This window comes from Cynocephalus volans, chromosome 17, assembly GCF_027409185.1.
Source record: "Cynocephalus volans isolate mCynVol1 chromosome 17, mCynVol1.pri, whole genome shotgun sequence".
NCBI lineage: Eukaryota > Metazoa > Chordata > Mammalia > Dermoptera > Cynocephalidae > Cynocephalus > Cynocephalus volans.
The window spans coordinates 15,799,125-15,821,885 of NC_084476.1; the positions used below are offsets into that span (position 1 = coordinate 15,799,125).

At 43.4% G+C, this 22,761-nt stretch overlaps 1 protein-coding gene across 1 annotated transcript in view; it reads left to right on the top strand.

Moving 5' to 3' along the window:
- GGTA1 (glycoprotein alpha-galactosyltransferase 1 (inactive)) overlaps nt 1–22,761 on the top strand; it is a 69,907-nt gene that overhangs the window by 41,425 nt on the left and 5,721 nt on the right. The window contains exons 3-7 of the mRNA XM_063082421.1: nt 8,223–8,311; nt 13,838–13,873; nt 15,440–15,505; nt 16,015–16,134; nt 21,956–22,093. Coding sequence (XP_062938491.1) covers nt 8,232–8,311; nt 13,838–13,873; nt 15,440–15,505; nt 16,015–16,134; nt 21,956–22,093 — 440 coding nt within the window. The 5' untranslated portion in view covers nt 8,223–8,231. The remainder of the gene's footprint in view (nt 1–8,222; nt 8,312–13,837; nt 13,874–15,439; nt 15,506–16,014; nt 16,135–21,955; nt 22,094–22,761) is intronic.

Sequence of the window (22,761 nt, forward strand, 5' to 3'; positions counted from 1 at the left end):
TCCTTCCTCCCTCCTTCCTTTCTCTCTCTCTCTCTCTTTCTTTGTTCCCACTTCTGAGTTAGGACATGCGGTATTTCTCTTTCAGTGCCTGGTCTGTTAACATAATTTTAAGTTAATCAGCTCATCCAGACTGCTGCAAATGGCAGAATTTCATTCTTTTTTATGGCTGAGTAGTATTCCCATTGTGTTTATGTACCACATTTCCCTTATCCAGTCGTCTAGTCAGTGGACATTTAGGTTGGTTCCCCATCTTGACCATTGTAAGTAGAGCTGTGATGAACATGGGAGTGCAGGTAGCCCTTCGACATGATGATTTCCATTCCTTTGGGTATATACCCAGAAGTAGGATTGCTGGATCGTATGGCAGTTCTATCTGTAGATGTTTGAGGAAACTCCATACTGTTTTCCATACTGGCTGCACTAATTTACAGTCCCACCAACAGTGTAGGAAGGTTCCCCTTTCTCTGCATCCTTGTCAGCATTTGTTATTCTGTCTTTTTTTTTTTTTTTTTTTTTTTTTTTGTCCTTCTTTGTGACCGTGCTCAGCCAGTGAGCAAACCGGCCATCCCCATACAGGATCCGAACCCGCGGCGGGAGCACTGCTGCACTCCCAGCGCCGCACTCTCCCGAGCGAGCCACGGGGTCGGCCCGTTATTCTGTCTTTTTGACAATAGCCAGTATAACTGGGGTGAGATGATATCTCAATTGGTTACGATTTGCATTTCCCTGACAATTAATGATGTTGAGCATTTTTTCATACATTTGTTGGCCATTTGTATATCTTTTGAGAAATGTCTATTCAGCTCCTTTGCCCATTTTTAAATTGGGTTTTTTGTTTTTTCACTGTTAAATTGTTTGAGTTCCCTGTATTCTGGATATTAATCCCTTGTTGGATGTATAGTTTGCAAATATTTTCTCCCATTCTGTAGGTTGTCTTTTCAGTCTGCTGATTGTTTCCTTTGCTGTGCATAAGATTTTTTGTTTGATATAGTCCCATTTGTTTATTTTTTCTTCTCTCTCTTTTTCTTTTTTTTTGCACCTTTTGAAGTCTTATTCATAAAGTCATTGCCCAGTCCTACATCTTGAAGTGTTTCCCCTATGTTTTATTCTAGGAGTTTTATAGTTTCAGATCTTTAATCCATTTTGAGTTGATTTTGGCATATGGCAAGATGTACGGGTTTAGTTTCATTCTTCTACACATGGATGTCCAGTTTTCCCAGCACCATTTACTGAAGAGGCTGTCCTTTCCCCAATGTATGTTCTTGATGCCTTTGTTGAATATCAGTTGGCTATAAGTATGTGGGTTGATTTCTGGGTTCTCTTTTCTGTTCCATTGGTCCAGGTGTCTATTTTTATGCCAGTACCATGCTGTTTTGGTTACTATAGCTTTATGGTATAATTTGAAGTCAGGAAGTGGAATGCCTGCAGCTTTATATTTTTTGCTCAAGATTGCTTTGGCTATTCAGGGTGTTTTGTTGTTCCATATGAATATTAGGATTGTTTTTTCCTATTTCTGTGAAGAAAGTTGTTGGTATTTTGATGGGCATTGCATTGAATCTGTAGGTTGCTTTGGATAGTATGGACATTTTTACATTAATTCTTCCAATCCATGAACATGAATGTATTTTAGACTTTTGGTGTTCTCTTTAATTTCTTTCAGCAGTGTTTTGGAATTCTCACTGTAGAGATCTTTCACCACCTTGGTTAAATTTATTCCTAGGTATTTTATTCTTTTGGTAGCTATTACAAATGGGCTTACTTTCTTGATTTCTTTGTCTGCTAGTGCATTGTTGGTATATAAAAATACTACTGATTTTTGTCTATTGATATTCTATCCTGCAACTTTACTGAATTTGTTTATCAGCTCTAGGAGTTTTTTGGTAGAATTTTAAAGTTTTTCTATATACAGGATCATGTCATCTACAAACAGGGACAAGCTGACTTCATCTTTTCCAGTTTGGATGCCCTTTATTTCTTTCTCTTGCCTGATTACTCTAGCGAGTACTTCCAATACTATGTTGAATAGGAGTGGTGAGAGTGAGAATCCTTGTCTTGTTCCTGTTTTTAAAGGAAAAGCTTTCAGCTTTTTACCATTCAGGATGATGTTGGTAGTGGGTTTATCATATATGGCTTTTATTGTGTTGAGATATTTTCCTTCTGTACCTAATTTGCTGAAAGTATTTATCATGAAGGGATGTTAAATTTTGTCAAATACTTTTTCTGTGTCTATTGAGATAATCACACAGTTTTTGGCCTTGATTTTGTTGATGTGGTGTATCATATTTATTGATTTGCATATGTTGAACCATCTTTGCATCCCCAAGATGAATCCCATTTGATCATGGTGTATAATCTTTTTGACATGCTGTTGTATTCTGTTTGCTAATATTTTGTTGAGGATTTTTGCATCTATCTTTGTCAAGGATATTGGTGTGTAGCTTCCTTTTTTTGTTGTAGCTTTGTCTGGTTTTGGTATCAGGGCGATACTGGCCTCATAGAGTGAGTTTTAGAGAATGGCCTCTGTTTCCATTTTTTGGAATAGTTTGAAAAGTTTGATAGAATTCAGCAGTGAAACCACCTGCTCCTGGGTTTTTCCTTGTTGGGAGGCTGCTGATTACTGCTTCAATCTCATTGCTCATTATTGGTCTGTTAAGGTTTTCTATTTCTTCTTGGTTCAGTCTTGATAGTTTGTATGTGTCCAGAAATTTATTCACTTCCCCAGATCTTCAAGTTTGTTGGTCTATAGTTGTTCATAATAGTCTGTAATGATTCTTTGTATTTCTGTGGTATCGGTTGTAGTATCTCCTTTTTCATTTCTGATTTCTGTTATTTGAGTCCTCTCTTTTTTTAGTTAGGCAGCTAATGGTTTGTCTATTTTGTTTATCTTCTCAAAAAATCAAATTTTTGTTTTGTTGGTTCTTTGCATCTTTTTTTTTTTCCTGTATTTCATTTAGTTTTACTCTGATCTTAATTTTTTCTTTTTGACTACTAATTTGGGGATTGGATCGTTCTTGTTTTTCCTAGTTCTTTTATGTGTAACTTTAGGTTATTTGAAATTTTTGTATTTTTTTGATGTAAGCATTTATTGCAATAAACTTCCCTCTTAGTACTGCTTTTGCAGTATCCAATAGGTTTTGGTAGGTTGTGCTTGTATTATCATTTTTTCAAGGAATTTTTTTATTTCTTGCTTTATTTCTTCTTTGACTCATTGGTCATTCCAGAGCATGTTGTTTAATTTCCATGTATTCATATAGTTTCCAAAGTTTTGTTTGTTGTTAATTTCCATTGTGTTCTGAAAATAAACTTGATATGATTTCAATCTTTTTTAATTTGTTGAGACTTAATTTGTTGTCTAACATTTGGTCTATCCTGAAGAATGATCCAGGTGCTGATGAGAAGAATGTATATTCTGTAGTCGTTGGATGAAATATTCTCTATCTGCCATGTGCATTTGGTCTACAGTGCTGTTTAAGTCCAATATTTCCCTGCTACTTTTTTGTCTAGATGATCTGTCCAATGCTAAGAGAGGCATGTTAAAATCTCCAACTATTATTGTGTTAGAGTCTCTCTCTCTCCTTAGATCTGACAACACTTGCTTTACATATTTGGGTGCTCCAAAGTTGGATGCATATATATTTACAATTGTTATATCTTCCTCCTGCATTGATCCTTTTGTCATTATATAATGTCCTTCCTCATCTTCTTTTATAGTTCATGGTTTGAAGTCTATTTTATGTGATATAAGTATGGAACTCCTGCTCATTTTTGGTTTCCATTTGTATGGAATATCTTTTTCTGTCCATTCACTATTTGTCTGTGTGTGTCTTCATTGGTGAAGTGAGTTTCTTGCAGGCAGCATATAGTTGGTTCTAGTTTTTTAATCCATTCAGCCAGTCTATATCTTTTAAGTGGAGAATTTAATCCAGTTACTTTCAGGGTTGTTACTGAAAGGTATTGCTTTGTTTCTGCCATTTTATTAATTTTTTGTAGTTGTTTAATATTTCTTTTGTTCCTTTCTTTCCCTTGTATTATTTATCTTTAGTGGTTTTTTTGTTGTTTGTTTTTTGGTACATAAGGTACCAATAAGGTACATTTTCTTTCTTTCTCATTCATGTATCTTTTCTACTAGCACTTTTCAGTCTTTCTTTTGTATATTTATGGTGATGTATCACTCTTTTGATCACAATTTAGGACTTTCTTGAGGGTTTGCTGAACGGCCAGTCTTGTGGTGGTGAATTTCCACAGTTTTTGTTTGTCTGGTGTATTAGTCTGTTTCTGTTGCTTATAACAAAATATGTGGTACTGGGTAATTTGTAAGAAAAGAAAATTTATTGCTTACAATTTCAGAGGCTGAGAAGTCCACACTCCAAGGAATACAACTGGTGAAGTCATTCGTGATGGTGACAGTGACCCAGGGGTCTCACATGGCAGAAAATGGTGGAACAGAGAGAGACAAACCTCTCCTATACTCTTCTTTAAAAGCCCTCCAAACCACACCCCTGACCACCATTAATCCATTCACTACAGTGTGGTTCTCAAGTCCTTGGGCAGCTCTGCTCCTATGGCTTTTCTAGTTGCAGGCCACACTTCAGCTCTCCCAGGCTGGCGTTTCTCTGGTAGCCACACAAGTCTGGGAGTCTCCATGGCAGTCCTGCTTTCAGGGCTCCACTAGGCATGGTGCTATTGGGGTTTTTCTGCTGCAACTCTGACCCCACATTTCCTCTCCACATTGCTTTAGTGAAGGCTGTCTGTGATGAATCCGCCCCTGTGACAAAGCTCTTCCTGGGCCCCCAGGCTTTTCCATACATCTGTTGAAATTTGGGTGGAGACTCCTAAGCTTCCACAGCTTTAGCATTTTGTGGGCCTGCAAACCTAACACCATGTGCATACCACCAAGGCTTCTGGCTTTTATTTTCCAAAGCTGCAGGTCCAGCCACACCTGAGGCCAATTTAGCCACAGATGGAGCAGTCAAAGCAGCGGGAGTACTGGTATGGAGAGCAGTTTCCCAAGGCGGCCCTGGGCAGTGAGCCTGTGGAGGGCACCTTGGACCTGTTCCTCAAGACCATTCTGTCTCCCTAGGCCTCTGGGACTGTAACGGAAGATGCAGCCTCCAAGATCTCTGAAATGCCTTCAAGGTCTTTTTTCCCTTCTCTTGATAATCCCTTTCTTCTGTACGCATCTCCTTAGCAAAGAGTCCCTGGGCTCTACCCTTGCTTTTGTGACCAGGCTGAAAGTTTTCCAATTTTTTGTCCTCTGCTTTCTTTTGAATTATAAATTCTGTCTTTACATCATGCCTTTTCTGCCATAATTCAGCATAGGTTGTTGCAAGTAGCCATGCAACTTACTTAATGCTTTGCCACTTAGAAATTTCTTCCACCAAATGCCCTGGGTCAGCACATTTAAGTTCCACATTCCATAATATTTTGGGGCATGAACAGAATACAGCCAAGTTCCTTGCCAGTTCACAGCAAGGGTGATTTTTGCCCCATTTTCCAATACGTCTCTTCTCATTTACATGTGAGATCTTCCCAGAATGGTCTTTACTGTCCATATTTCTATCAGCATTCTGGTCACCACTATTTAACCAGTCTCAAACATTCCAAACTTTCCCTGGTTTTCTTGTCTTCTTGTGAGCCCTCCAAACTCCTCCAACCTTTGCTGAACACCCAGTTCCAAAGCTGCTTCCACATTTTCAAGTGTTTGTTGTAAGCAACATCTGACTTCTCTGGTACCAATTTTTTCTATTAGTCAGTTTCTGTTGCTTATAACAAAATACCTGGGACTGGGTGATTGATAAGAAAATGAAATTTACTGCTTACAGTTTCAGAGGCTTGGAAGTCCAAAAATCCAGGGAACACATTTGGTGAAGGATTTGGTGGTGTTGACCATGACCCAGGGGTCTCACACGTCAGAAAATGGTGTAGCAGAGAGTCAGAACTTTTCATGTGTTCTTCTTTTAAAGCCCTCTGAACCACACCCCTGACTACCATTATTAATCCATTCACTACAGCATCCAGGCCCCACCTTTCAATTACCATAATAGGATTTCCCACCCTCAGCAGTTACAGTGGGGATTTAAGCTTCAATGAGGCTGGAGGATTGGACATCCAGTTTACAGCACCTGGGAAAGATAGTACTTCTCTTCATTTCTGTAGGAAAGCTTTGCTGGATGTAGTACTCTTGGGCAGCAGTTTTTTTCTCGTAGCACTTTGAATATGTCATTCCACTGTCTCCTGGCCTGTAGAGTTTTTCCTCAGAAGTCTGCTGTCAGCCTCATGGGGATTCCCTTATAGGTGATTTGACACTTTTCTCTTGTTTTTAGAATTCTTTCTTTGTCTTTGACTTTTGACAGTTTGACTATAACATGTCTTGGGGAGATCCATTTTGGGTTGAATCTGTTCGGGGATGTCTGAGCTTCTTGGATCTGTGAGACCATATCTCTCCCAATACTTGGAAAATTTGGGGCTCTTATTTTTCCTTTTTCTTCCCTTTCCGGTACACCCATAATATGGATGTTTGTACAGTTAGGGTTTTAAGAAAGATCTCCTAGGCTTTCTTCATTTTTTAAAATTCTTTTCTCTTTCTTTCTTTTTTTTTGGGGGGGGGGTCCAATATGTTAATTCAAAAAGCCTGTCTCCTACTTCAGAAATTATTTCTTCTGCTTGTTCTAGCCTGCTGCTTATGCTCTTGGTTGTATTTTTTATTTTGTTGAATAAATGCTTCAGTTCCAGGATTTCTCTTTTGTTCTTTTTTATTGTTTCTGTTTTTTTGTTGAATTTCTCATACATGTCCTCGATTGTTTTTTTATTTCATTGTTATTTCTATTTTTTTACCCATCATGCTGAGTTTTCTTAGTATTGTTGTTTGGGATTCCTCTTCCAGCAATTGTCAGTTTTCTGTTGTTTGCGGTCTGGTATTGGAGAGTTGTAGTCTTCTTTGGGGAGTTGTTTTTCCCTGTTATTTCATGCTTCTGATAGCTCTGCATTGATGTCTAGGCATCTGGTGGTGTAGTAGCTTCTACTAATTTTTGGAGTGGTTTTTGAAGGGTGAGACTCTTCCCTGAAGAAGTGTTTTGTATTGATAGTCAGGTTGGGCTTTGTAGGTTTGGTTCTGGGTGAGCACAGTAGTACCTGCTCGCTCACTCCCTGCACCTTCTCTGAAGGTGCAGGCAGGTTACTGTGTCAGAATGGACACTGGGCTCCCAGGGAAGGTGGCATGGATCTAGGCTACTGGCACACCCCTGGCTGGTGCTGGAGGACTCACTGTGTCAGGCAGACCTCTGATCTCCCATAGATAGGAGGGCATGGATCCAGGTGTCTGGTGCAAAGGAACAGTGCAGACCATCTTTGCTGTCTGTTAGGGTGGGGACAGGGCATTGAGTTAGTCAGGGCTCTGATCTCCCAGGGAAGGAGGGCATGGACCCAGGTGACCAGCCCAAGGGATTGATGCAGCCCCTACTTGCTGTCCTCTGGGGCTAGGGGTGGGATGTTGAGTTGGGAGGAGCTCTGAGTTCCTCTGGAAAGGAAGGTGTGGATCCATATGACAGGTGTGCTCTGCCCACTCTCCACTGGCATAGACAGTTCCCCTACGTTGAGTGGGGCTCTGAGCTCCTGGGGAGAAGGCTCCAGGCAGCCAGCACACTCCCCCGTGCTCTCCACTGGGGTGTGGAGCCACTGGGTCAGCATGACTCTGAGACCCCCAGCTCCTATCCCAATATGACAATGTTCAGTAGCAGCCTGGGGCGAAGGGGTTGGGGTGCCTGTGCGTGTAGTTCCCCTCTGGGAGAATATAGTCATATGGGCTCTTAGCCACTCCACACGCTGGGCTCAGTTTGCAAGTGCCATGCAGTTACCTTGCACCTAATTTTCAGGTCTCTATGGTGGGAGCAACAACCACCAGACCTGCACCTGCCTCCCTTGTCCCAGCAGCGTGGGGTTTCTCAGGTCTCTATGCTCATCCTGGTGAGGAGTTTCCTCTGTCCTTCTATGTTGCTGACTCAAGTTTCCAGGTCTTGGGGGGTTTTCCTCACTGTTTAGCTGGACTCTGATGTTTGTTTTCTCCCAGACAATCTATTCTACAGGTGACTGTTTGTTGCTTTGGGCTTTTCTTGCATTTGAGGCAAGGGCTTGCCACCTCTAGTGGGCCATCTTGCCGGGGGGTGGGGGGGACCCTCTGGACTTCATTTATTTAATCTGTTTTTTCCCTCTCTTCTTTTTTCTAGGAGAAAATAATGAATGTCAAAGGAAAAGTAATTCTGTCAATGTTGGTTATCTCCACTGTGATTGTTGTGTTTTGGGAATATATCAACAGGTAATTATGAAACATGATGAAGTGATGTTGATGAAAGTGCTGCTTTGACTCTGTCCTGTTAGTGTCAGCTGAGTCACCAGTTTCAATTAAAAGTAAGATTACCTGAAACCCTAAATAAGGGATTCCACCCATCCTGTATCCTGAGCCCTGGACTGTCCTTAAAATCGTTAGATCTCCTAAGAAACTTCTGGTTAATTAATCATCCTCCTTCCTGCCACATGCTTAATAACTTGATTTTTTGTACTTGTTGACTAGACCCAGAGATAGTGAGCTCTAATTAAACCCCAAATGTAATTTTAACCAAGGTCAAGGGTTCAGATCCCCGAACTGGCTAGCTGCAGAGAAAAAAAACCCCAAATGTAATTTTAAATAATTCATATGATCAGATATGGAGATAGCCTTCAGAAATTTCAGACAAGAATTCCATGAGAAATCCACCCTGAATTTTGCAACCCTAAGTTATTTTCAGAATTTAAAGGAGCAACCCTGCAGGGGCTGGCCAATTAGCTCAATTGGGCAGAGCACAGCCTTGTAATACCGAGGTCACAGGCTCAGATCCTTTTGTACTCGCTAACCGCCCAGAAAAAACAAAGGAGCGACTCAAGTTGTTGGCTTTTACTGCAAAATGCACTCTGAGTTGCTGGAGATTCAATAGTGCCTGGCTAAAACTTTTAGGTGTTTTTTTTTTTTTTTTTTTTAATTGTTATTTTTGTTTTTAAACTCTGGAAAGCAAGATGAATTAAACATATCTGAGTTTTCAAATTTATCTGTGGATTTATCCCAAATATATGGGCTGCCTCTGTGCTTTTTGAAACTACGATGGCTTGGGGATTCCAGCTGGAGAGGTTTCTGATAGAAAGAAGTCTTTATAAGCAGCTACAGAAATGCGTGATGCCTTTGACTCAAGAGGCATTGGAAGAGTTCAGCCGTCAGCTTCAAAAAAGTCCACTGTACAATTTTCAGCACAATTAATATTTTCACGGTGAAATGTTTTAGTGGCCCCCACGTTCAAGATGGTAGCCTGAATTGACATTTGAATATCTCTTTCAGTTCTTAAATTCTAAGATTCGAAGAGTCAGCAGGATGATCTTGGCTACTAAAAAAGAAATTCACCTGCTGTTGTTCTGTTCTGAATAACTCATTTTATGACAAGTATGACAAGCTAGAGTGTGACCAAGGTAAAACAGTCTGGAAACTAGGTCTTTTGAACTGAAGAAACCAAGAGTGACTAGTCCAAAAGAGAGATGACTCAGAGTTGGGGGTGGGGACCCTGGGACTTCCTTAGGTGCTTGAGGGCCAAGGAAATATCCTGGCCAGTCTCTAGAGCAAGACTGTCTGGGCTGGTCCAATGCCACCACTCACCTGCACCATGACCTTGGGCAAGTTACTCAGCCATTCTGTTCTTCAGTTTCTCTATCTTTAAAACTGGGGATAATAATTGTATCTATCTCATAGAGTTGTTGGGAGGATTATATGTTATTATGTATAAAGCACCTGGGACAATGCCTGGGACTTAATAAGGACTCACTCAGTAAATGCTAGTTGCTGTCATCATCATCATCATCATCATTGTTTTAGCTCAGGCCACTATAACAAAATACTCTAAACTAGGTAGCTAAAACAACAGGAATTTATTTCTCGCAATTCTAGAGGCTAGAGAGTCGAAGATCAAAGTTCCAGCCGGTTCAGTTCTCCGTGAGGGCTCTCTTCCTGGCTTGCAGAAGGCCACCTTCTCCCTGTATACACACATGATGAAGAGCAAGTGAGCTACAGTCTCTTCTTCTTATAAGAACACTAATTTTTTTTTTTCTTTTGGCTGGCTGGTACAAGAATTGAACTCTAAACCTTGGTGCACTGTGCTCTAACCAACTGAGCTAACCAACCAGCCAGACCACTAATTTTATCATGAGGTCCCACCCTCATGACCTCATCCAAACCTAATTACCCCTAAAGGCCCCACCTCCAGATACCATTACATGGGGGCAGAGCTTCCACATATGAATTGGGGGGGGAGGGGGACACAAACATTCGCTCCGTAACAATCATCATTATTATTTGCGTCAGAGGGCAAAACCTGACTGAGGACTCTGGCAAATAGAAAGGCAAGCTCCGGCAGTTGGAAGAGTCCAGCAGAACACAAGTGCTCTGTGGGGTTCCTGCCCGGAGTTGGAATGCTGGTTTGGATGAACTTCAAGCTCTGAGTCTGAACACTTGTTTAGATAACTTTGGTGTTTTGAACAGTAGCTAAAGTTGTACTTCCATATTTTGGGCAGTACACCTGGAATTAAAATAGAGTCAGAGTCTCAAATGTGCAAATGGACACTGGCCTCTCAGAAAGAGGGTTATTTTTCAGGGCTGGGAATGTTCTCTTTGCACAGTGGCCAGAGCAGGTTCTGGCTGCTATTCAGGGTCATAGTCGGGCACCCGGACTCCAGCCGCATCATTCTGTGATGTGCGGAATCCACTTGAACGTCTGCAAGAGGCTGCAAAGGGAGCGTGATCTTTTGCCACTTGATGAAGTACCCACATGATGGCTTGAGGTGAGCTGAGGACATTAACCTAGATGGATGGGCAGCACTGAGCCAAAAATGATTTTAAAATAACAAAATCAAGCACATTAACTAATTAGTAAATAGAAGAACTGTTGTAAATGAAGCATCCTGAAGGAATGTCATCCAGGATAGCATTTGATTTCAGGCTGGATGAAAAAGAGTTGTTTAGAATTTTAGAACTGGAGAGAAGCTTAAAAGTTATAATAATAATGATGGTGATGGTGATTATAACAGTAGCAGCTGCTGGCTGTTGAGTGTTTGCATGTGCCAGGAGCTGTACTATGCATTGCCTCCAATTCCGATACTAGCCCACAAAGTGGATATTATTCCAAGTTCTTGGACGAGGACACTGAGTCTCACAAATGTTAAATGTTAATGTTCAAGGTCACACTTTCAGGAAGATTCAGGTCCCCTACTGTCTGACTGCAGCTCATTCTCTTACCCAACACACAATCCTTCTTTTAGTTGAGGGTCCCCATTTTTCAAATGACAAAAATGGAGGCCAAATAGGTGAAGTGACTTTAACAGTGAGTTTGTGTCCATGTTCTTACTAGAACTCAGATCTTCTGATTTGTTGTCCTGGACTCCTTCTTGAGCTACTTGTCTGTGCTGAGTGTTTGTGAGGGATACAACGTGAGCCAAGTAGAACTCCTACCCTCAAGGGGTTATGATCTAGATGGGGCAATGAGATGTGCATATCAATAAGCAACGATACAAAGTAGATGGATGTCAGAGGTAGAGGAGAGGGCGGCGAGAGTTCAAGGAGGCAGAGATCGTGTTGCCTTGGAGGGGATCCAGTTTTTGCATTTGTTCACAGATATTTACTGAACCCCTACTATATGCCAGGCACTGTGCTAGGACCATATCAAGAAAGGCACAGGAGCGGTGGCATTTGAGCTGTGCCTTGAAGGATGAATACATGTGAAAGTGCCACTGCAGTGTGGATATTGCTGTGTTGAAGGATTCTGGGAGAGGAGGGTAGAAGGGTAAGAAGGAGGGATTGTTAAAGAGATGCGACAAGTGGATGAACCGGAATCTACAAATTGGTGCCCTCAGTTCCAGGTGGGGTTCTGAGTGCTGGGTTGCAGCTGAACCTTCCTCTCCTCTTTGTCTTGCCCTCCCTGCTTTCCCCCTCTTGCAGGACCTAGAGTCAGATTCCCCAGGTTCACATACCGGTTCTACTCCTCACTAGCAGTATGACACTGGGCAAATCACTTAATGCCCCTGTGCCTCAGTTTCCACATCTGTAGGATGAGGATAAGAGTAGAACCTACTTCATTGATGTTGTGAGCATCTCATGAGGTTAATGTAATATTTATATATATAAACACACACATATGTTGCCTAGAACAGTGCCTGGCTAAGTATCAGCTATTATGACTATTGTCAGAATCAATAAACAGATTTAGAAGCTGGGGACTTTAGAGCCTGGTCCATGAGTACTGGGCTCAGAGGGAAAACTAGGTGGTGAGAAAGGATGCATTTTCTTCTTAGGAGGAGATATGGATTCCCAGAACAGGGAACATGCTGGGAGAGGGGACTAAGGGGACTTGGGAGGGTCTGATCAACTATTATTCATTCATATGTTTCAGAGATGAGGGAGCTGGGCCAGGCAGGGGCGGGGCTGGGGCAGATGCTTGAGCCGAAGTCCAGAACTTTCTGCCAGGCTGTATCCCTCTTATTCACTGGGACAAGAAGTAAGCTAAGTAAGGCTTAGATCTCAGGCACAGCTTCTCTGCACAGAGCAACAGAGTAATCCAGTGTGAGGACAAGTCCTGTCACTTTTACCCTAAAATGTCTTTCAAGTCAGTGCACTTACCACCTTGATTCACAGCTGCCTGAGCCACTGCCATCACCTCCTAACTGGTCTCCCACATCTACTCCACACTCCCTGCAGTTTGTTCTCCAGTGACCTTTTTATCACTGCGGATAAGACCCTGTCCCTCCTCTGCTTAAAAACTTCAAGGGCAAAATCCCCAGCAGGTCCCAGCAAGATCTGGTCTCTGGCTACTTTGCTTCCATTTCTTTGCAGGTGCCTTCTTCCTTCTTACCTCAGGGCCTTTGCATATTCTTTGCTCTGTCTGGAACACTCTTTCTACCTTCTCTTCACCTGGTGAGCTCCTATTTATCCCTCAGAACTCAGCTAAATTGTTAACCCCTCCCCCAGGAAGCCTTCAAGTTCTTTCTATTCAGTGCTCGTGGTTACTGATACTTTTTCTTTACAGCGCTCCTTGGAGTTGAAGTCACGTAGCTGTGTGATTATCTGAATAAGATAGATGCTTTCCCTATTAGGTTAGATGCTCCAGGGAGATGCGGACAGTATCTGTTTTGGCCAACAGTGTATCCACAGCACTTGGCATGTAACACATTCACAGCAAGTATTTGTTGAATGATTGAATAGAGGTGGTCCACTGCAGGAGTCATGTATTTACTGTCCCAGCCTTATAGGTGGTTTAAGATGGCCTCACTACCTTCATTAGTTAAAGACTTGCCTTTTGAGACTGCTCTGTAAGAAGGCTCTGAGCTGGACATGGCACCAGGTGCTGCAGTTGACAATTTGTTTTCTAGGGGAAGAGAAATCCTGTGTGAGGGATAGCTAGGTCGTGGTGTTTCCACCCTTCAGGGCATTCTCCGTCACCAGGCACCTGAGGAAGTGGCAGGAGATACCCATCTGGTAGCCTCTCTTCCTCGGTGATGCCAACCCCAGGCAATGGAGAGCTGACTGTCTTCTCTTTTAAAAAAGCCATGATTTAAGATTCTCCAGAGACTCCCTTCCTCTTGAGCTCCTGAAGTGACTGCAAGTGGAAATTCTCAGTCTCCTGCTATGGTTGGTTATGCCTCAAAGGAAGGTAGAAACCTGGGAGTAGCAAAACCCAGGCCCTCAGCTCAGCCTTGGACTCAATGATAATGGTTACAGAATAGCCTTTCTTAGAATTGAAAGTAACATGATATGTTTTTCTCTTTTGCTTTTTAGCCCAGAAGGCTCTTTATTGTGGATATATCACTCCAAGTAAGTGCTTTGGATTCTAGATATCTGGATGTCTCCCACGTCCACGCTTGTGCCCCCTACAGTCCGTTCTTCACATGGCAGCCAGTGATGGCCCTCAGGCCAAAGTCGGAGGGAAGCGGGTGGATTCTTAGGGACTGTATTTTTCCAGCCCCTCTAGACTATAAGTACCAGGACTTGTGCTTTGCCCTCTGTTCTCATCAAGGAGCTCTCTAAGTACTGTCTTTTGGGGAACATTCCTGTCTTGCTGATAAGAAGAATCTGGGAAGATAAGGCCCATTATTCTGCCCAGTATATGTTGTCTAAAGACCTGTGCAAGAAATTGCTCTGAGAATAAGAATCAGGAAAAAGTTTGAGTCTCTTGATGCACTAGTGTATATCTTTAAAAAAAAAAAAATTTTTTTTTTTTTTAAAGATAACGCAAGCTATGTAAACCTTTATTTTCCTATCTTTGGCTTGGTTATCAGAATCTCAGAGCGTCTTAAATCCTGGCTTTTATGCTCATGTGTCATGGGACCTTGGCAACTTGCTCACATTTATTCAGTTAATATCTCAGTTGTAAAATGAACATAAAGGTAAAACCTTTATTTGGGATGACCGAGGTCATGTAAAAATACATACCTGGGTAATTTAATCAATTATCCATGCTGCTTCTGTTTCCTTTTGTTTTTCATTCTTGTGTTGTTTCCTTATTTATTGTGACCATACTTCTGTATTGTAAGCCATCTCAAACACTTCTGAAAGTAGACGGGCTTTATAGCAGTTTTCCTGTATTATTATTCCTGTTCACGAGTTACCTCACACCTCATTTGTCCAACGGAAGGGCTTTGTATCCGCAGGCTACCACCCTTCCTCTTCCTCCAGAAGGCCACCACCTTGAAGCAACTCTCATAATGAGAAAGCGTGGAAACTTTCTCAAGTGGGTGGCTCAGGTGGCTTCTAATTACAGTTTCCTGAAAATCTTGTTCAGCGACCTTCCGACTTTCTAAGGCTGTCACTGCTGACCTTTGTAGCAACCTGAATTCTCCTAGTTTAGCAAAAGAGATAATTCTTAGAAATGTTTATTGGTTTTTCATTAAGCCTACAACTCGTGACGGTAAACTTCCACTTAGAAAACTCTTTTGTATGCTATTTCATTCCTCAAAATTACCTTCATGGTAAATTCCTTATTATTATATTATTATTATTATCAGTATCATTATTAACAACTACAGTTTTCAGAGGAGAAAGTCAAAATTCAGAGACGGAGAATGTGCTATCACAGTCACGCAACTAGTAAGTGGTGGATCCAGGACTTGGGTTTATGTATAAATGCCACCTCACTGCCTTTTTCTCTCTGCTCCCTGCTAGGGCTCCCTGGGTGAGCAGAGGGTTGGGGGCTGTCCAAGGGAGGAGAGGTTGAGAGAGCTTCATTCAGCTGGAGTATTTCACTTCTGTTGTATGAATTGGCAGTTTTTAATTTTGTTTTGTTTTTTAAAAGTGATCTCTGCCAAAAAAGGAGTTTAGAAACCTCCAGTTTGGGAACTGCCTCATTTTCTAAAAATGTCTGTAATCTTTTTTATTTCTTAGAAACCCAGAAGTTGGTGGCAGCAGCACTCAGAAGGGCTGGTGGTTTCCAAGCTGGTTTAGCAATGGGTAAGGCACTGGAGGGCAATCTGCATCTGTCTGCCCACCGACACTTGTAGAGAGTCCAGATAAAATGGGTTCACGTCCATGACCTTCCCAATCACATATCTTTCTTGCTTCCTGAAATCATATGAGGAATCTATTTTGGGGGTGGGACTAGAACATGTAAGTTTTGTTTTGTTTTTCTAAAAAACTTGGGGGTGAAGCTTGGGCTGAAATTTAGATTTCAGGAAAGATAATCATTAAACAAAAATGTTCTTAGGAGGACTATTTTATCAAGTTTCCCACCCCTCCCGAAATAACCTGACAGTCATTGGGTCATTAAATTGCCAACCGTGCTGACTTGGAAGGGTAAAAAGAAAGCACTGCACTTTTTCATCAAAAGTATGTCTTTATGGATACACTCTTAGTGTCACACATGAACGTGTCTCCAGCCAGTTCACGTGGTGCACATATTCTCTGCCTAGCACTGAAGATCACCCCCTGCCTTACCTGGCTTGCTTTCCCTTTGTTCTTAGGACCCACAATTATCAAGAAGAGGAAGAAGAAGACACAGACAAAGAAAAAGGCAGAGGAAAAGCACGAAGAAAGGAAGATGATAAAGAAGAGCTGCAGCTATGGGACTGGTTTAATCCAGAGTAAGAAAAGAAGCGTCGCCCCATGTGCAGTAAATCCATAGCTCAGCAGGAGGTGGTGAGGCCAGTGTAGGCAGAACACTCCTGATCTGGGAGGAAGTGTCTTAGCATATATTGGACTTTTAACAATAGACTTATGATAAGAAACAGATCTGGATATTTTGAACCAAATTTATTGAGCAACCCAGTGGCTCTGACAGCCATTGGCCAGTGGTAGCCGATGAATCCCAAAATATTGGACGGGAAAGGGGTCTGGCAGGCCACAGGGTATTGTGGAAAGGCACCTGTGCTTAGAGCAAGAAAATTCTCTCTGCAACTCAGTTAACTCATCTGTAAAATGGGATCAATGATTTTTTAAAAAAAGATCTGATGAGGCCATGAATTCATTCATTAAGCAAGCACACGACGGATGTTTATCAAAACTTATGATGTGCTAGCTGATGTTTTTCAAACTGCTGGTCACCACCCATGAAAGTGTTCAGAAACTAGCTCAGTAGGTAAAAACCAGCTTTAAAAAAAGTAGAAATAGAATAGAATATCATGCAAAGTAAGGATAAGTATTGTTTAGTGGAATTTTTGCTTCTGCATACATATATGTATTCGCATGTGTTTGATTGTCACATAAAATGTACTTCTCATAAATGAGTTATGATCAAAAACACTGTGCTAGGCATGGTATTAGGCACAGGAGACAGGAGAAATAGTCAGTATGGTTATATTCAAGAAGTTCATGGTCTTATGGGGCAGTATTTTCTGCCCCCTGGAAAACTAGTATTTTCCAGGATTGGCAGGGAGGTATGATCCACCCGACTGGAGGGATGTGGTTTGGGGAGCAAGGAGATAGGAGATGTCCAGGGTGACTGTGAGGCCCGAGAGACTGGTGAGTGGTGGGGCCGTTGACCAGGAAAGGGACCTGAGTGAGAGATGCAGGCCTCGGAGTTGGGGGAGGTGAGGAGCCACATTAGGTTATGTGTGTGGATTCAGATGCTTAGGGGGCGTCTGGACAGAGAGTCACAAGGTGCCCGTGAGGTTGGCAGAAGGTATGTGCTGGAGATGTGGAATGAGGCGTCATCAGAGTGCAGGTGCAATGGGATCTGTGGGCATGGATGAGGCCGCCCAGTGGGAGGAATAGGGCCGGGTCCTGTCTGATATCAGCAGTTAAGCGGCTGGTGGAGGAAGAGAAATCTCAAAAGAAGCAGGAACAGCTGTAGAATTAGAAGGAGGATCAGGAACGAACAGCATCTGTTCCAGTGTTCTTGGGCTCTAGAAAGACTTAATATGTTCTGGCAAGCTCTCTTATTGTTTTGGGGATCCATGCCAGTGTGGAAGGATGGGAATTTTGGCTTGCCATGTGTTATTCAATCAGCTGGACAACAGGGTAGCCACGTATGAAATGCAAAACCACTACTAGGAATGTAAGAAGAGGGAAGCATTGTTGCTTTAGTGAGCCCCTTAGATAAGGGAGTGAGACTCCCCGCCACCCCACCCGTCCCCCCGCCAAGGGGCAGGCAGGCTAGACGAGCCACAGACAGACACCAAGTGCTCTTCTAAGGAGGGTGGGGCGGCCTTACTGTGGCACTGTGCTTTGCCGAGTGGTACCTGGGAAGCAGGGCCAGGGCCAAATGACTGAGGGCAAAGAGGAGAGACAGACCATGGCCACCAGCTGTCACTCTGCATGGCTCAGCTTCACCTCTGAATGCATGGTGAGCAGACATTTAAAGAATAATGATTTGAGGCGGCACCAAAGTCTATTTCTTACCTACCTGCATGATTGGATAGAAAAATGAATGAACGAATAAATATATTTTATCTAAATGCATTCTTTTCTGTAAACTACCTGAAACATATTACAGTACATTGTGCACATAGTTCCACATCAGGATTTCTTCGTTTCTATGACTCCCCATCCTCGTTTTCTGCCTATCTCTCCATCTCCTTTCTCAGTCTCCTTGCTAAGGGCATCTCTCTCTTCCCAGCCATCAGGGATGAAAGTTTCTGGGGCCTGAGTCTGGCATGCTCTTCTCTTTTCTTTATATAACATTTTCCTTTGTGCTGTCATCCACTTCCAAGGCGTTAGATCCCACTGTGAGAGAATGACTCCCATACCTTTAGCCCAGCCATTTCCTGAGCCCTGACCTGTATCTACCTGCCCACCTGACATCTCTGCATGTCTCACAGGCCCCAAAATGCATTTCTCACTTCCACCCCACCCCCCGTTCTTCTCCTTACTTTCCAATTCAGTAAATGGCTCAAGCAAGAGCCTGGGAGACCTCCATACCCACCGCCTACCCCTCCGTCTCATTCATTAGCACGTTCTGCCAGTTCTTTCTCTAGAATCCCCTCCACGTCACCCCCTTCTCCCCACTCCACAGCCCCGCCCCTGTCCATGGCACCACCAGCTCTTCACTGGATCCCTGTCTAGCAGGGTGCTGCTTAGAAGGAGTTCAGTCAATAATGCCTTGTGTACATTCCACATCTATTTTTACTTACTGCATGATTAATAGAATTTTAACATTTCCTCTACCTGACTCTTGGGTACCGCAACGTACCCATAAATAAATACATAAAATTAAAAAGCTACCAATAACCTAACGAGGCTTTGGTGATGGAGGCCCTTAAATTTGGGGGAAGCTTTTGGTCTGGACTGGTGTCACTGCACCTGACGATGTCGCACAGTTGGGTGCCTCTTGGAAGGAAGGCATTTGAGCAGCTCTTTCCTGGCATTTTTTTCTCCTTTTAGAGCCTCATCTTTGTGATCCTGGACTTCCCTGGCAGTTGACATTGTCAAGGACTAGCTCTTGCATATGTGTGGGCTGCCATCAGTCACTTCTTTTCTTGGGTTTTGATGACTAAGGCTCCTCGATACAGAGATTCATCTAGGAAGCCCATCTTGATCTCCTTCCCCCCCCATCCCACGGCCTGCACTTTCAGGCTGTTGTCTGGCTTCTTAGGGTTGCTGCCATGTTGGAATTGTCAGTGGAAATAAATTACAGCTGGAAATAGAACATTTTTATTTTTAATTAAAAATTCATATTTAATATTGCTACTTTTTCTTCCTGCTTAAAGGAATCCTTCCCATCCAGGTAACCAAACTGGACACTGGCTTTCTGACTTGGTCTTTCTAGAAGACGTAGACTTAGTGGTCATGCAGTTGAGGAGCGTGGAGCAGGCTGACCACCTGTTGGGACTGCAAGACTCTCAAGGGGCAGGACTGGGTTGCATTTCTCTGATCTCAGTGCTGAGCACTAGACGACCTGGTCCAGACCAGGACTTGGGAAATGCATGTCAAGGGATGAGTGCCTCGGTTTGGCCCATCATATAAAGTAAATGGCAAAAGACTCTGTTCCCTTTTCCTTCTCTCCTACCCTGCTTTCTTTATTTGTAAAGTAGGGGTGATGACAGCACCCACTTCAGGGGGGTGGTTGTAAAGATTAAATGAGAGAATGAAAGGCAAGTGCTTAGTCCCTGGGACACAGTAAGTATTCAATCAGTGTACCTACTCCTCTTTTGTTTTGTTTTTTTTTTTTAACATAATGTTACCTACTTACCAGATGTCCAGCACAACTACAAGACTTGGCTAGTGGACTGGGTTAGAACTACTAAAAGATGTTTGATGGACTAAAACTAAGACTGCAATGAATGAGGTGGTGAGACATGAGGGACAAGTTTAGAAACATTGGTTATAGAAGTATAAGCCACGTGCGTGTTGTGTGTGTGTTTTTTTTGTTGTTGTTGTTTGAAATCCTGTCACTCAACAAAGCTGGAGTTTTTATAGGACCGTGTAAGCTTCCGAAAACAAGAAAAAAGCTCATTATTTCTGTTTGCACTGGTGAAAATGCTAAAGCAGCTAAGTGAGAAAGTTTAGATCAGGACAAACCTCGGTGATAAGCCCAGCTTTATCAGCATAGCAAGTAAATGTCTGTATAAGAAGCAATATAGGGTGGTGGCTTAGAGCATGAACTACAGACTCGGACTACCTGGGTTCAAATCTCATCTTTACCCCTCACTAGCTGTGTGATCTCAGGCAAGTTACTTAAACTCTCTGTACTACAGTTTCTTCACTGGTAAAATGGAAAACAAAATAGCACCCACCTCAGAAGGGTGATCGCTTTGCACAGTGCCTGGTCCCACAGGAAGTGCTCAATGTGTGTTAGCTGCCATCATCAGCAATCAGCTGCATGGCCTTGAACAAGTCAACAAAGCTTCTCTGAGCCTTGGTTTGGACAATGGACATCACAGGGCTGCCATAAGGACTATATGAGAAAGTGTATATGAAGGCATCTGGCACAGGTTGGTGTAGAGTCCATGGTAGTTTCTTTCATGATTGAAGGAAACAGGGAGCAGCTGTGTCCTTCATTAAGCAGGTGCACCTGGGGTGCTGAGGGCAGAGCTGAGTCTCAGAGTTTGAGACTCCAGACAAGATGGCACAAGATAGGAGAGCAGCCTCAAGGTCTTCCCTGCTTCACCATTTCTGCAACTCTGCTATGCTGGGGAACGAGGAAGCAGGCCAGAGCAGGGCACAGGGCTGGGGTGGGAGGGCAGAGCTTGGTGACAGAGAGACAGGAGTCTTGAGGGAGAGTCTGCTGAGGCTCCTTCCATGCTGGGGCTTGAGCTGGAGCTGCACTGGGGCCAGGAACAGGCAGCGGATGATCCAGTCTTGCCCATCAGCCTCGCTGTGGAATAACCCAGCTCTGCTGATGGGGTTGGGCAGTTTTGTGAAAACCCTGCCCTCCACTGGCTATGTAAAGGGCTGGGGATGTTTTGCTGCCCAGACTTCCCAACAGCCTGACCAGGGTTGCATGAGCCCAGCCAACAGGGACCACAAAGACTTTGCCCCAATCTGTCGCCTGCTGGGGGTTGAGCTAAGATGCTTCCCCTAACAAAGTACATACAAGCAAATGCCAAGCAGGGTGCCAGGCCCATACTGGGGTTTGAATGTAAATGACCAGGTACCAAATCTCCGCTCCCTAATGGGGGAAATGCGGCCACTTTCTGAGCAGTAGTGGTTGGACGAGTCTCCACCACTCCCTCCTTTACCCTTCATGGTGGTTCTGTGCTTTGCCACTGCTCTTAGATCACTTCCTCTGTGTGTGTTGGCTTTGCCAAGTCCCTTTCAAGTTCAGTGCAGAAAACATATCCCTCTAACGCCCCTTTTGTGTTCCCAGTAAAGAAGCAATGTGGTCTAAGGAGAGAGTCTTCACCAGCGTCCTTTGTTCCAGCCTTGGCCTTGTTGGGCCTTTGCTCGTCCCTTCCTTTCTGGGTGCCTTTGTCTCCTTGTTTGTAAAATGAACAGTGACACCAGAATCCCCTTAGTCTGGGTCCTTTCTGGCCAGTAACCAGGTTCCTGTACAGAAGTACCTTTCTGGCAAAAGGCAAATTGAAATAGCTTTTTGTCTTTCAGCTCCAGTGTCACCCTCTCATCCCCCTGTGCCAAGGATCAGGATCTTCTTAAGCTCAGATGGCAGCCACAGGGGTAAATAACACCCAACAATGCCACCGGCAGCTTAGGAAGGAGCCGGGGAGATAGGGAAAGGGATTTAGCAGTAAGAGGGGAACCAAGAAAAAAACCAAAGGATCTTATAGGTGAGATCTAAGGGCCACAAGACAGCCCTCAGAGGTACCTGGGCCAAAGCCTCCTGTCCCTCACCCAGAAGATGCTGCCCCTGCAAATGTCACACCTCCCAGCCAAGTGCTTGGAGTTAAGCTACAGTCAGGATTCTGGGACAGTCACTGCAGTCATAGCTGACCCATTTTTCCTCAGACAATCTCTGCCCTGCCTTGGCAAGGCTGTCCTGACTCATGGGGCTCTATGTTTTATCACCAGGAAACGCCCGGAGGTTGTGACAATGACCGAATGGAATGCGCCTATTGTGTGGGAAGGCACTTATAATGGAGCCGTCCTGGAAGATTATTATGCCAAACAGAAAATTACGGTGGGGTTGACAGTTTTTGCTGTTGGAAGGTAGGTATCACTGATAAAATTGTCCTTGACTTTTTCTTGTTCTGCTGTCAAAATGTTTGTGAGGGGACCCCTAAACTCATGGAGGCCGCTCATGACTCGACTGAAATCTTAGACAGGAGAATGTTTACGTGGGACTACTTCAGAATCCTTCTGCTAAGGCCCTAAAAGGGTAAGAACAAAACAATAGTAGGTGAGTCCACCCATTCCCACATCAAAGTGAAGGTTTCAGGTTGCAGGCAAAGGTGTCTGCTACACCCACCAAACCCAGAGCCAACAGCACACTCACAGCCACCTTCTCCCCGACCTCCATGGCCTCCTTCAGAAATTCCAAACATGCCAGCTTCTAGACAGTTCTCGAGGCCCAGGACCAAGGACAGAAAGACTTACAGCCGGTTCTAGGCACAGCGTGACCTAAGCACAGTGGTTGTCAATGTTGGAGCACGGCTGACCACTTCGGTGGGCTCTTCAGGTCACTTGTACCCTATCGCTCCTGGAGGATGTGGCCCTGGGAGATTTGGCTGCTGAGAACTTCCTCTTCCAAAGCTTGGATAGTTTTCAATCTCAGCTTCCATTTCCTGTTCAGAACATTTGACACAGAAAAACTACCGTCATTCTTACTTAAAAGTCGTACCTGTAATATTAGTTTTTAAATATAACCCATTTTGCTT